This window comes from Lygodium microphyllum, chromosome 18, assembly GCF_053477565.2.
Source record: "Lygodium microphyllum isolate KBCC chromosome 18, Lygodium_microphyllum_v1.1.10, whole genome shotgun sequence".
NCBI lineage: Eukaryota > Viridiplantae > Streptophyta > Polypodiopsida > Schizaeales > Lygodiaceae > Lygodium > Lygodium microphyllum.
Genome location: NC_141152.1, coordinates 79,769,977 through 79,784,874, shown reverse-complemented (window position 1 = coordinate 79,784,874; position 14,898 = coordinate 79,769,977). Strand labels below are relative to the sequence as shown.

Here is a 14,898-nt window from a genome sequence, read left to right as displayed (position 1 = left end):
GGCATGTCTACCTCAATATCTCCTAAAATTCGGCCATAGGCCTCCAAGGAACCATATGGACTAGCTGGCCATCCATGAACAACGGGATACGTCGCATAATATGAGCCCACACTTCCGGGAAATGGAAAAGGACCTCAAAAAAACCCCTCACGCCATCATAGATCTCTTCCACAAGGGATGCCTGGTCTTGCCTTAAAACATCATCCTAACACATCGCCACCTTGGCAAGCATGGATAGCAACCATGCACGGATGCTGGAGATCAATGGGGTCTTTCCCGTAAAGTAAAAGATGGCAGCCCTCTCATGGAAGGCAGCAATCTGCTGTAGAACCAGATCAGCACCCATAACAGTGACCACATGTTCCCCTTGTGGTAAAGAACTCACTTTACCCTCATTAGCTTGAGCATATTCCCACATCAGATGATTGGCAAAGGACAGCATAAACTGAAAGGACTCATTAGTCTGAGAGCACAAGGCATGAACATTTTGCTGAGGCAAATTCAGGGCACACAAGTCCAGTTCTTCAACCGACATCTTGCGACGTTTACCCATCTCGTCCCCTTCCATTAACTGCCCAGAATCCTCAGCGAACGAATCGCCATCTGATTCCACCAAGTCTTTGTCCTCCCCATTTCCAATATGCTGGTCTATAAAGGCCATGTCAATACCATTAGATTCCTGCAAGTTAGCCATTCCCAAGCTTTATGCTGATTACAGAAATTATCCAACTCTGGCTGTCTTTCACAGAACAGGACAAAACCTGTCTCCTTCAGTAGGCCGTTGTACCCCAGGACCTCAGGACCACAGCCCCAATCTATACACTGCTCTTCAGTGAAAACAGGCCTTTAACAATCTCTCTCACTCACACTCTGACTTACCCAGATTAGGGCAGGTCGTCACACCCATGTTGTCGGGCCCAGAACAGGGGATGTCAGATTAGGTCAGGTTGATACTGATTACCAGGAGCTGGGATAGAAGTCGCTCGTCCAGACGAAAGACGGACGTCAAAAGGGACAGGAGACGAATCGACAGGCAGGACGAGATGAGACCCCGCGCTGGTCAGAGCAAGGAAAACCAGATAGCAAGACAGGCTGATGTTCGCAAGGGCAGGACTCGAGCAGGGCGGAACAGACCCTGCGCTGGTGACGGAAGGAGTTAGGTAGAACGCGAGGCAGGAAGACATGACGTCTGATCAGGGGAAGCACATCCGCATGTCCTCTAGTCCACCTTCACCCATCACGAAGGAATGCCGAGAGGACCTCCAGGTATGCATTAAAACCGAAGTTGAGGCTTCGAGAGAGGGATGGGAGGAAAAAATCAAAGCAAACATGAAGGAAGAATTAGAAGGGAATAAGGAGGGGTGGATTGAGGTAGTGAAGAAGAACATTAAGAAGGAGGTCCAGGAAGAAAATAAAAAGGAGGTAGTCCGGGTTCAGGAGACCTTAGAGGAGGAGAGGCTCAGGAACGCGCGTAGATTGAACGTGCGTATTACCGGGCTCCCCGAAGGGGCCTCTCCGGAGGAGGACGCACGCGGGCTATGCACCCGACTAAGACACTCCTAAGGTATTGTTGCGTCTATCTCCCTTCTCAACTCCACTCTTCTCTAGCAACCTGGTACTCGTAGCAGGACCTCCGCATCCACCATCCTGTACACCTCCCGCCATGTCCTGATGGTACGAACGGGCCGGCCTCCCAACCAACTCACTGGATGTGGGGGTGCTCCCCAATTTGTGCCCCTTCTCAATCTCTAACCTAGGGGTTCCAAATCACTGGTTAACGATCTATCTCTTCCTAGTAGCCTGGGGGGCTTTGGATTAGGGCCTTACGGAAGCCCTACCACACACGGAGCAAGCTGCATAGAAAGGGGGATCTGGGGGGGGTGATCTAGGCTGTCATGAAGATCTATCTCAGGGACGGCCTCCACTCACCGCCAAGCCTCAGTCTACAATCTTGAAGACCCTCCTGCAATAGAATCTTCTAGGTCTGCCCTCCTAGTATGAGGCCACGGACTACTAGCTTGCCCAAGAGGGCCATACTCTGATACTCTGGGTCTATGATCCCAAGCCCTCTCTCTAACCAATGCCGGATGATGGTCGCCCATGCCACATTGGCCTTGAAATACCTGGGACCGTTTGACCCGGACCAAAGGAACTTCTACACTAGGTGGCGAAGCTACACTACACATGATGAGGAGAAGCACCAACACGAGATGTACCAAGCCGTCGCTAGGACGACCTCGTTAACCACCAGGGCTCGGCTTGCTAGTGAGAGGCGAGCAGTACTCCAGTAAGTTAGCTTCCTCCGAATAGAGTCGAGGACTAGAAGAAACTGATGGGCGGGAGTGATGTCGAGTCCAACCTAGAACCCTAGGTAGTGAACGGTCTGCCCTCTGCTCACCCATCTAAATCCCAGGTGGACGCCCCACTCTGTGCTAGAGTCCGGGTTTGTGAGGAAGCCAACCGACTTTCACAAGTTGATTTTCGCTCCCGCTGCAGTACAGAACACCTCAATAGCCAGTCTCACTCTCTCTAGCATCAACTCATCATCCTCTATGTAGAGTGTTGTATCATCTGCATACTCTGAGTCTAACAGCTCAGTCTCCTCTCTCACTGGAAGCCGGAGGCCGCGTAACCTGCTCACACGTGACCTGAGGAAGTAGAGACCCTAGAGGTTAGCAACGCAAAAGCATAGATTTACAAGGCATTGCACATGAAGAGCATGAGACCTAGAAGGCTCTCCTTTTCACAATTGGTTTTAGACATGCCTAAGGAGACTCCACCTTCTGCATGTGAGATACATCACTAGACTTGTCGGAGCTACATGCAGCTGCAAGATAGCAAGTGTCTAATCGCCCTATTGTCAATCTACCCAAGCCCACTGGAGCTTACCCAGCAGTGTCTAATCACCCTGTTATCAATAGCCTATAAGAAACTAGCAAAGATGATCAGCAACAAACTTTATCCACTCCTTCCAGATATCACAGTCAGTCAGTCAGGGATATCACCTACCCTACAGAGGTTAAGGTGCATGGCATGATCTTCATCATTGAGGCTAGTTCCTCTGCAGTTGTGAGCCTCACTGGGTGGCATACTTGGAAGGCCCACTCCCAGCTAATATTTAACAGAGAGAGCCTTACAACATGTGCCACATTTGCAGAGCTTTGATTGTCCATAATTCACTTATACAAAGCCGCTAGGAGAAACCTCAAAGGGACTCTTGGCATCAACAGGAGCTTCAACAGCAGTTCCTTCACAGTCAGAATTGCCATAGCCTATATTTCACTTCACGGCATGGCAAACCCCAAATGTGTTACACTCCACCATGGCTTCTTTTTCCCACCCCCCCAACCCGCCTTGAGAAGCCTTGTATTTAGATGTGATTTGCTTTCAACTCCAGCTAGACTGGAGAGCATTTGTGCTTCCATCCAAACAAGCCCAAACAAAACTCCCTATGAGGTGACGAAGCTGAGCCACACGAGGAAGAGAAATACCAACAAGAAGCAATGTACCATACTAGGCTGTCACCAAGAGCACTTGGCTGACAACTAGGGCCTTGTCTGCTAGGGAGAGCTTGGTGATGCTCCAATATGTAAGCTTCCTTCTAATGGAGTCAAGTACTGGGAGAAACTGCTAGTTGGGGTAATGTCGAGGCCCACTTGGTAACCAAGTTAACCCATCTGAACCCCAAGTAGATGCCCCACTCAATGCTAGACTCTAGATTTGTGGGAAACCCAATTGACTTCCGTAAGTTGATCCTCGAGACCATAGCAATCTCCATCACCTCCTGTGGACAAGAGTGGACCCTCTCATCGTAGTCATGAAGTCTCTCGATCTGCTCTCCAGAGGTTCGTGACCGATGCATCTGGAAGAACTCTCTGCACGTCGTGTCCCCCTTCTACACCCAAAATGCTATTGAGGTGTGGAAGGAGAACTCTGAGCACCTATTCTGGTGGCTTGCGAGGTTTGTCTATGTATTTTCTTTTGATTAATATAAATAGCCACACCTCTGTGTGCAAAAAGAAAAGACTCTCCCTCCATTGTATTGTTTTTATTTTGAAAGTCCCAGACAGGCTATCTTTTACTTTGGATGTTTTGTCCTGAGGAGATTTATTAATAGAATCGTTCTTATCTCTCAAAGAAAGATAAACCATCCAGCCTTGCCCACACATAAATTCCTCATCAATCTTCTTTACCTTGTATTGTATTGGATGAGCAAATCTAGTAGAAGAAACCCGACCTCGAGATTTCATGAGCTTGGAAATGTGTAAAATCACCATCTTTCCAGCATAGTATTGCACATGTTACTGAGAAAGGATTAATAGTTTTGTCAAACATCTTCAAACATACATGTTGGATAGACTCAAGAAAGAATTATATAAGAGCAGTAAACACAGTGACAGCTCTTGTCTCAAGATGGAACAATACATTGCTTTCTTCACTATAAGAAACTAGCTAGTAGGAAAAGTAAATACCCTCTTTCATACCAAGAAAGCCACCCACTTCATGAGAACTCAAACTTTTCAATGCATGTTTATAGAAGAATGCACAGAAGTTCAAAGACATAAAGCAGTTGCAAAACTAGTACTCATAAACCTAGATACATAATACATTCAGTTACCTCTGTACGACTCATGTGCCAACCAGAGCCCAATTCACTTTTGTCACCTAGTGACTCTACATTGAACCCTGTTCTACAACCATACACAGTGAAATACAAAAATCAACCAACTTCTTATAAAGAAATTCCTAGTTATGGAAATTTGGAGGCTGCATACTTCTAAACAAACAGCATACTTACCTTCAGCATCTAAATTGGATGACACTGAAGGTTGCATTGCCCTCAATACTTGAAGCCATACACTCTGCTTGTACAAGCACACAGGGCAATCACAGATTGTAAACACCAGATATAGCAAGTTTTCAAAATGACAATGGTATCAAAGAGAAAATTACAGTTACTAAGCTCAAACTATAGAGAGGATGCTACTACAGAAGAATGGAATCACAAGAAAACCTAATTATTTAAAGATCTCAAACTTACCTGCATCCTTCCATGTTTACTAAATGAGAATGCCATAATTAAAAAGAAAGTTTTATTTGCAGAAATGAGCCCAGAAGGTTCCCATTTATACAACAGTTAATTAGAAAGTGCAAGAACAAAACAAGAATATTACTTGATTGAAACAAAAAAGCAACGAGTGGGATCTAATCATGCCAGTGTCAATTACTGACCATTTACAGTCGATGGATAAAAAAGCTCACAAAATTTCGTTATTTTCTGTTTTGATTTCTTTGTCCTTTGAAAACTGTTCACATACTTCCCATATAATTGTCCATGACAAACAACATAGCTTTATATTACTCAAATGCTGGGCCGTGCAAACATTTGCAAATGTTTGTGAAAACTGAATAATGTTTGGCCCAAACACTCTTGACATTTTGGAGCATTAAAAAATAACATGACGTTTTAAAACGGACATTTACCTAGCCTTTTAGCCTTTCCCTAGGCTTTGTAATTATTTTGATGTATAAAATGGAAGGTCTTAGTGAAGCTCCATCGCTACAACTTATTGCTAAAGCCACTTCTTGATGTTGCCTATCAATCTTATGGCTCTGTACAGTTCAGCTCCAGACAACCAAACGTACTTGAAACTTTCTTCTAAAACTGTACACACATGTTTGCTGTGCATATGTTAAACCTTATATCTAAAAATAAACCTAGATAAGTAAGGGCTTGTAAGCAAGATGTATTGTGGAAGAATGTGCAAATGGACTGAACTGAGAAAATGCAAAGCATAAAGAATGACACAATGAGCAGAGAGCATGAACCTAAGAACTCATAATGAATCATGAAAACAACAGGTACAAACCACATAGGTATCAGCAAATGTGATGCCCAACAATGCCAACTCTCTCTCTCTCTCTCTCTCTCCCTCTCTCTCTCTCTCCCTCTCTCTCTCAAAGCTTTCCACACCCCACACACACTAGTAGATCCACCCAATCGCGCACCATGCCTCAAAACAGATGCTACAATGATGAATGCAAAGAGCTATATAGACATCTCCGAATTCTGACAAGATTAGGGACCATTACAAAGAGAGAAGCCCACCCACCACCCAAATTTTTTTTTCAAATAAAAGTGTGGCTAATTATATTACTTCAAAAAAAACCCCTAAATACAAAGAACTGCTCATGCACAACAGACTAGCAGGAGCTGATGCAGGGTCACAGATATATCAGATGTACCAGCCTCTCAAGGCGGTCTAAGGGGGATGGGGGCAAGAAGCCATGGAGGGGGGGTGTATCGTCATCAGGGGCTGCCTGCCTGCATCACGAGAACAAGTCCTCGCCGCCCCAAGTGCATATGAAATGGCAACGGAGCTCCTAACAAGCCCTGGACTCGCCCTGCACCTGGTCTTTTCTCTGCCAAAAGCCTCCTTACACCACGCCTTCCAGATTTGCCATCCAGTAAGACTCCCTATGATCTCCCATACCTCAAAGCAGTCTGTAGTGGGCTCCAGTACCTGGCAAATGGGTAGAGCCTCCAAACTGACCAATGTGCATGACCCTGCCTCAATAATGAATATCATGTCCTCCATCCTAGCCTCATACAGAAGGTGATGGCCCTACCTAACTGCCTGCTAGCAGAAAGCTCCCCATGAGATACATCCAAGGCTGGGTGCTATACGGCGAAGGATACGGCATGCTCCTCTCCACACGAGTTGCACCGCCTCACACGACCAAAGGCAATGATTTGGGGTTTCCAGAGGCTGCTGTGTGCAATGCTTACAACCTCCCTCATGCATTTGGGCTAGCCAACTTCCCACCGCCAAGCCTCCATGTGTCACTAGCCATAAGAAATACGGTACCCTCCTCGGCCTCCAGCTATCCCATAGGCGGCGTCAGAAAGTCCATCCGAAAGGCTCCATGATGGTGTGCTCTGCCCAGTGCCTACTATGTGACAGCACCCAATCCATGTCCTCCTGCATCAATACGTGTCTGCCAATCCTGGCAGTGTACTCCATGAATCTCGGTGGATTCTTGGCAACTGCAGTGGCCAGCCATAGCCACTCTCCCAGATCCCACTCCAACTCATCAAGTGGCCTGCCCTCCCACATCCAGAGGCCCACTCCCTGAGCTCCTTCCAGAAGACATAAGGGTCCAGCCGCCATGTCTTCCCCTAAAGGCCAATCACCCAAATCCTCCTCCATGAAAGGACAGCTATCCCCCCATCCTGTTGCCCTCTGTCAAGGGCCAGACGCCCCCTCCTGCACGGTGAAGAAGGTCCCAGGTGGAGCACCGCCCACTCTACCTGCCACCTGTAAGGGGATACTTGCTAGTGAGATCCTAGCGACCCATACCTCCCCGAGCTCTATCAGCTCTCGTATCGCGGGAGCAAGCCACTCCTGAGGTATTGCTATGTCTTATCTCTCTTCTCCTCAACTCCACTCCTCTCTGGAAGCCTGATACTCACTGTAGCACCCCCTCATCCACCATCCTGTAAACCTCCCACCATGTCGTGATGGTACGAACCGGGCCGGCCTCCCAACCAACCCACTGGATGTGGGTACAAGCTAGACCAGCCTCCCAACCAACCCATTGGATGTTGAGGTGCTCACCAATTTGTGCCCCTTCCTGATCTCTGACCTGGGGATTCCAGATCACCAACTGACAGTCTATCTCCTACTAGCAGCCTAGGGAGCTCTGGATTATGGCCTTACCGCAACCCTACCACACACGGAGCAGGCTGCGTAAGAAGGGGGATCTGGGAGGGGTGATCTGGGCTGTCGTGAAGATCCATCTCAGGGATAGCCTCCACTCATCGCCAAGCCTCGGTCCACAATCCTGAAGACCCTCCTACAATAGGACCTTCCAGGTCTGCCCTCTTGGTGTGAGGCCGTGGACTACTAGCTTGCCCAAGAGGGCCATACTCTGATACTCTGGGTCTATGATCCCAAGCCCACCTCTGCCAAATGATATTCGCCCATGCCACCTTGGCCTTGGAATCCTTGGAACCGTCTGACCCAAACCAAAGGACGTTTTGCACTAGGCGGTGATGGTGAACTACACAGGATGAGGAGAAGCACCAACACAAGGCGATGTACCAAGTCGTTGCTAGGACCTGGTTCACCACCAAGGCTCGGTCTGCTAGGCAGAGGCGAGCAGTACTCCAGTAGGTCAGCTTCCTCCGAATAGAGTCAAGGATTGAAAGAAACTCCTAGGCGGGAGTGATGTCGAGTCCCACCTGCAACCCCAGGTAACGGACGGTCTACCCTTCTCTGCTCACCCATCTAAATCCCACGTGAACGCGTCACTCTATGCTAGAGTCCGGGTCTGTAAGGAAACCAACCAACTTTCGCCAATTGATTTTCGCTACCGCTGCAGTACGGAACACCTCAAGAGCCAGTCTCACTCTCTCTAGCATCAACTCATCGTCCTCTATGTAGTGTTGTATCATCGGCACACTCTGAGTCTACCAACTCCGTCTCCTCTCTCACTAGAAGTTGGAGGCCTGTAACCCGCTCACACGTGACCTGAGGAAGTGAGACATCGCCTGCGCAAAGAGTAAGAATAGGTAAGGGGCCAAGGGGCAGCCCTACTGGACCAATCTCTCCAGCCGAAACTCCTCCCCGCGCCTACCACCTACGAGGACTCTGCTAGTAGCCAATCTATAAACTGCGGAGACCCCGCGGATCCATGCCTGGGAGAAGCCCAACCTCACCATGGTGCCCTCTAGGAAATCCCAGTCCACCCTATCATAGGCTTTGTCGAAGTCTAGGAGTAGTACGGCCAGTCCCTGCCCACTGTGCTAAGCCCACTCTGTTGCCTCAAATAAGGTGAATACATTGTCTGGGATGCTCCTATCTTGGACAAAGCCTGTCTGTGTGTCATGAATGATGTCTGGAAGCACAGGGCATAGTCGCCTACCAATCATATTTGCCAGTGTCTTATAGGCCACTGACAATAAGGTGATCGGTCTCCACTGGCAAAGCTCCAACCGGTCTCCCCCTTTGGGGAGAAGACTAATGAGGCCTGCCAAAAGCCTCTCTGGCATCTGTCCTGAAGTGGAAATCTCCTGGAAGGCTATCAATAAGGGGTCCATCACCGCCTCCCAATAGGTAGTGAAGAAACCCTTAGAAAGGCCATCCTCTACCGGGCATTTCTGCCCGTCCTGTGTATGGAAAGCCTCCTCTAGTTCCTTCTCTGTGAAGGGGGCTAGGAGGGAGCGTCCCATCTCCTCTGTGAGGAGGGACGGGATGTGATCCCAGACCTACTGTCTACATTGCTATCCTCTAGCTGAGGCTATCTCCTGCTAGAAAAGGCGTCTGTAGTAGTCGATGGAAATCTCCATCACCTCGTCTAGGCGAGAACGAGTCCTCCCATACTGATCCCGAAGGCTACCTATCTGCTCTCCTGAGGTGTGGGGCTGGTACACCTAAAAAAACTCCCTGCACATCATGTCCCCCTTCCGCGCGCCCAAAAGGTTATTAAGGTGCGGAATGAGAACTCCGAGCGCCTGTCCTCTAGGCCGTCGATGGCTATTCCCGCACGCACCTCCTATGCATGGAGGGCGGGATCCCCTGGTGCCTCCTGTAATAATCTCTGTGTAGCTGCAAGGTCCTGCCGAGGAGCTCTCCCCTCCTCCCAGCTCTGCTACCTGGCCTATAGGGCTGCCTCCTAGCAGATACTACTTGACTCAGCTAGGACCTCTGCAACGACCTGCTATGCGATCTGGTCCCTCCTGTCCCATTCCCTAGTCCAAATCTGCTCAATCTGTCTCTTCATCTCCTCCCTCCTATAGATCGAGTCAAGGATCCGACAAGATCGTGTGTCTAGGGCAGATGCTAGGGGATCAAGTGTCAGGAGAACTGGGCAATGATCAAACAACGTGGTGCCCACCAACCTAGCCTCCACAAGAGCATCCCCACTCTCCCACATAGAACCTAACCAACCGCTTCAGCAGGACTCCACCTAGTCGCCTCTATCCCCAAGAGAAGTCCAGCGACATCTCCCTCCTCTGAAAGTCAGGGTCTCTCCATGCATCGCGCGTGTTGGGAATAAAGGGCCATCGTGCCTTTTATATGTGCTAGGTGTGAACACACCCTTAGTACATTGTACTTTCATACATATATCTATCTAAAAACCTAAAGTGGTACACTCATCATTGTACCGAAAAACGTGTTCACTCTCTACTCTGCTCTCTTGCACTCTCTCTGACTCTCTCATAGGGTGCAACGACTGTCTACCTCGATCTCCGTGCCTAACCTTGCCCTAAAAACTGGTATCAGAGCTAGCAAGAGACAGCCAAGGTGCTGCAGGAGTTTAACGAGTAGCAATTGAGAGGCAGTCGACCGGAGCAACGGGCACTTGACGGGCTAATCAGCGTGCGACAAGCTAGGTGAACAGGCGACGAGCTGCACAGGTCAGTCGCGTGACCAAGCGGGCGACAGCTACACGAGGACAACAGTCGTCGGCTTCAGCGCGTGACGGCTGCGTGACTAGTAACGAGCGCGGCAGCTACGTGATGGGCGACGGGGGCGACCCACGCGAATGGCGAACACGCGGCGTGACGGTCAGGCGACGCAACTGCAGCGAGCACTGACAAGCACGACCAGCCGGTGGGATTCCAGGCTCACGCCGACGCCTGGTGGGTCAACGGACCCGTCAGAACTTTTCAAAAAAAAAAAAAACCTTTTTTTTTAATTGCTTATACCCACTAACGGGGTTTCGCGCGCGTAAGCATAAGATCTTAGATCTGTGTAAAATCGGCTCAAAAATTTGGGGCTTTTCTCAAATCTGGGAATCTCAACACAGAATTGGACAATCTGACTCAGAAATTGCAACGTCGGTACACATTTGCACAGGAATTTTGGGGCTTTTCACATTTTAGTGAAATTCTTTCAATTTCACTGAAATTAGTGTACGCAGGACTTGGAAAATTTGGAGATTTGTCCAGTTTTGGTGCAAGCAAGATGCAACAGTGATATTTGCCTCAGAAATTGCAGGAATTTGTAACATTTTGTCCCTGACATTTGGGGCTTTTCATGTATATGCACAAATTGGGCTGAAATTGACCCAATTTCTCGACATTGAGGCACATTGGACCCCGTGCAATTTGGGGCTTTTGCAATTTGGGCAAAATTTCTGCAACATTTGGTCATTTTATGTACATGCAGGCTGAATTCCGCGCAATTTGGACATCAACACTTAGTAAAATTTAGGGGTTTTGCTGAAATTGCTTTATTTTGGCAAAATTGGATAGTCCTATGCATGACAGAGGAAATCCATATGTGTGTTTGACGCTTTGAGCACAAACTCTTGGGGCTTTTGACCATTCGTGTCGAATTTTATGCCCGTGGGTACATGTACAACAGAAATTGCAGCTGAAATTTTGGGATTTCTCATGTAATGTGATGCAGATGCCCTTTGCAACAGTTGTAATCACTTGGATAATGTTGTAGCACTTGGTTTGGTGCTTCTGAAAACTTAATTACAGATCTGAAATCTGTATGCATGGTCATTTATTGCTGATTGGTACTTTTTTGTACCCTGGTCACTTGGGTTATAGTTTGGGCCTGCATTTACTGGTTTTTTGGTCACATTTGGGCCGAAAACCATGGCTGGCAGCAATGACAGCAGTAATTTGATGCATATAAAGAAGGTTGAAGGCGCACATGCTTTTGCAGTTTGGCAAAAACAGTGCTACAATATCCTGTTACAAAAGAAGCAGGCAAAGCCGATCAAAACTAAAGGGGCAAAGCCTGCGGACATGGATCAGGACGATTGGGATGAGTTGAATGCGCTTGCACGCTCAACCATAGAGCTATCGATTTCTGATGCCTTGCTCTTCAACATTGACGCTTTGGATTCTGCATATGCTATATGGACTAGACTGGAAGAATTGTATGCACAGAAGAGTGTTGCAAGCAAAGTGTATTGGCTGAAAAAGCTTATGGATTTGTGTATGAAAGAAGGTACAGCAATGTCTACTCACTTGAGTGAGTTTAACTCCATTTTCAGCCAGCTGGTTGGCTTGAAGTTCATGATTGATGAGGAATTTAAGGCTACTTTCTTGCTTTGCACTCTACCAGAAAGTTGGGATACATTCAAGACTACTATGAGCAATTCTAATGTGATCCTTTTGTATGCTGATGTAGAGAGTGCTCTACTTATAAAAGAGATGAATCGGCAGAACAATGCATCCGGTAAGTCTTCCAATGCTTTGCATACTAGGGACAGATCACAGCAAAAGGGCATATATGATGGCAAGGGACGCATTAAAACACATGGCAAAGATGTTCAAGGCCATCATTGTGGCAAGAAGGGTCACTTTAAACGTGACAGCTACAAATGGAAGAAAGAGAAAGAAAAAGGCAAGAAGACAAATGACTGCAAGAAAGAGAAGAAGGACAATCAGCCTAAGAAGAGCAGTGTAAAAATTGAAGAGGTGAATGTAGTCACTCATGACACTGACAGTGGGAGCGATGTACTCTTTAATTCTTCACATTTTGGTGCACATGCTCTACTTGCAGATATAGATGATGACATCCATACCTGGATTCTTGATTTAGGTGCTTCCTTTCATGTCACCCCTCATCGTGAGTGGTTTTCCATCTATACAGGGGGTCGACATGGTATTGTCCATCTTGGGGACAACTATGCATGTGAGATTGGAGGTATTGGCAATGTGCAGTTATAGTTTCAACATGGCGTTGTCTTTACACTTCAGCATGTACGGCATGTACCTCAGCTCAAAAAGAGCTTGATTAGCACAAGGCAGCTAGATGATGATGGTTTTCATACCACCTTTGGGGATGGAAAATGGAAGATCTATAAGGGATCTAGAGTTATTGCCAGAGGTTGCAAGAGTGATACGTTGTATCCACTTCATGTATCTTGTGTGCCTGACCATGTTGTTGCCGTGACCGAGCCGCCAAGTGTTTCTTTGTGGCATGGCCGGTTGGGACACATGAGTCAAACAGGAATGAAAGTGCTTTCTCGTTTGGGTTACTTGCCTTGTCTTCGTTATGCTGATTTTGAGCACTGTGATCATTGTATTTAGGCAAACATGCACAGACTTCTAACAAAAAGTCTCTTTCTTTGAAATCTTCTCCTCTAGAGTTAGTACATTCGGATGTATGTCAAACGCCAGGATTATCTTTAGGGGGAAAGAAATATTTTGTCACCTTTGTCGATGATGCTACACGGAAAGTATGGGTTTACCCTATTCGTTGCAAGGATGAAGTACTTGACAAGTTTAAAAAATTCTTGGCATTGGCTGAAAATCAGACAGATAAGACACTTAAGTGTCTTCGCTCTGACAATGGTGGGAAATATGTGTCCAAAGCCTTTCAGGCATTTTGTGACAGCAAAGGGATAAAGAGGGAGCTCACTGCCCCTCATAATCCACCCCAAAATGAAGTTGTAGAGCGTATGAATCGAACCATACAGGATAAGGTCTGTACGATGCTGTCTTATGCTACATTACCCCATGGTTTTTGGGTAGAGGCTGTTATGACAGCCGTTCACTTAATTAATTGGTCACCAAACAGGTCTTTGGTGGAAGGGGGAGTTCCCCAAGAAGCGTGGTCTGGCAAGCCACCTTCATATGCTCACCTGAAAGTGTTTAGCTGCAAGGTTTTTGTGCATATTCGTTAAGAAAAACATAGCAAACTTGAGCCAAAGTCCTGTAAATGTATTTTCCTAGGATATGGTGACGAGGGTGAAATGGGGTATAGATTGTGGGATCCCGAGAAAAGGAAAGTAGTACGTAGCGATGACATTATCTTTCAGGAAGATCGCATGCATAAACAGCCTGAAAAGACTAAGGAAGTCCGTAGGGTTGTATTCCGGGAAGAAATACCTTTTGGACAACAAAATGTGCCCGCTGTACAGCAGCAAATACCTGCTGTAAATGAACCTGTAAATGCAAGAAATGATGCTGGAAATGATCAACCAGCTATTGCCCATGAAAATGAGCCATTATATGTGCAGAAATAGCCAGGACAACAAGCTGTTAATGCTGATTTGCAGGCTGAAATGCTAGGACAGCATGCTGAAAATGGAAATTTGCAGGAACAGCCAACAAACAATGACCATTGGGTTAGGAGATCGTCTAGGGCTACTAGAAAACCTGACAGATTTGTTCCCGGTGCAATTAATGTGGCTGAGTACGTCATGTTGACAGACTATGGTGAACTGTCTTGCTTCAAGGAAGCAATGGACAAATAGGACAGCAAGAAATGGTATAAAGCCATGCTGTCAGAGATGGAATCTCTTGAAAAAAATGGCACTTGGGACTTGGTGCAATTGCCTAAAGGGCAGAACACCCTTCCATGCAAATAGGTTTACAAAATGAAGGTCACTTCTCGTTCCTCACCCAAGTACAAAGCAAGATTGGTTGCAAAGGGATACAAGCAAGAGCATGGAATTGACTTTGATGAGATTTTCTCTGTTGTAGTCAAGATGACTACATTGAGAACCATTTTGGGCTTGGTTGCAGTTGAGGATATGGAGCTCACACAGATGGATGTAAAGACTGCGTTTTTACATGGTGATCTGCATGAAGACATCTATATGCAGCAGCCTACAAGGTTTGTTGAACAAGGGAAATAAAAAATGGTATGTAAACTCAAAAGGAGTTTGTATGGGCTGAAACAAGCACCAAGAGAATTGTATCATAAGTTTGATACATTCATGCAGTCCCAAGGCTTTCCTAGAAGTCAAGTGGATCACTGCTTGTACACCAAGAAGGTAGCAAATGGCAGCCTGATTATCTTGATTTTGTATGTAGATGACATGCTGATTGTTGGCAGGGATACTCATGCCTTGGATTCACTGAAGCAAAGTCTTCATGGCAGCTTTGACATGAAGGATCTGGGTGATGCAAATCACATT

The 14,898-nt window shown here is 47.0% G+C and overlaps 1 protein-coding gene across 4 annotated transcripts in view; it reads right to left on the bottom strand.

Moving 5' to 3' along the window:
* Positions 1-14,898, bottom strand: part of LOC148021062 (uncharacterized) — a 118,696-nt gene that overhangs the window by 19,596 nt on the left and 84,202 nt on the right. For all 4 annotated transcript variants that reach the window (XM_087698916.1, XM_087698917.1, XM_087698914.1 and 1 more), the window contains 2 exons: positions 4,799-4,862; positions 4,619-4,686 (listed from right to left, as the gene is read on the bottom strand). In XM_087698916.1, coding sequence (XP_087555042.1) covers positions 4,619-4,686; positions 4,799-4,862 — 132 coding nt within the window. The remainder of the gene's footprint in view (positions 1-4,618; positions 4,687-4,798; positions 4,863-14,898) is intronic.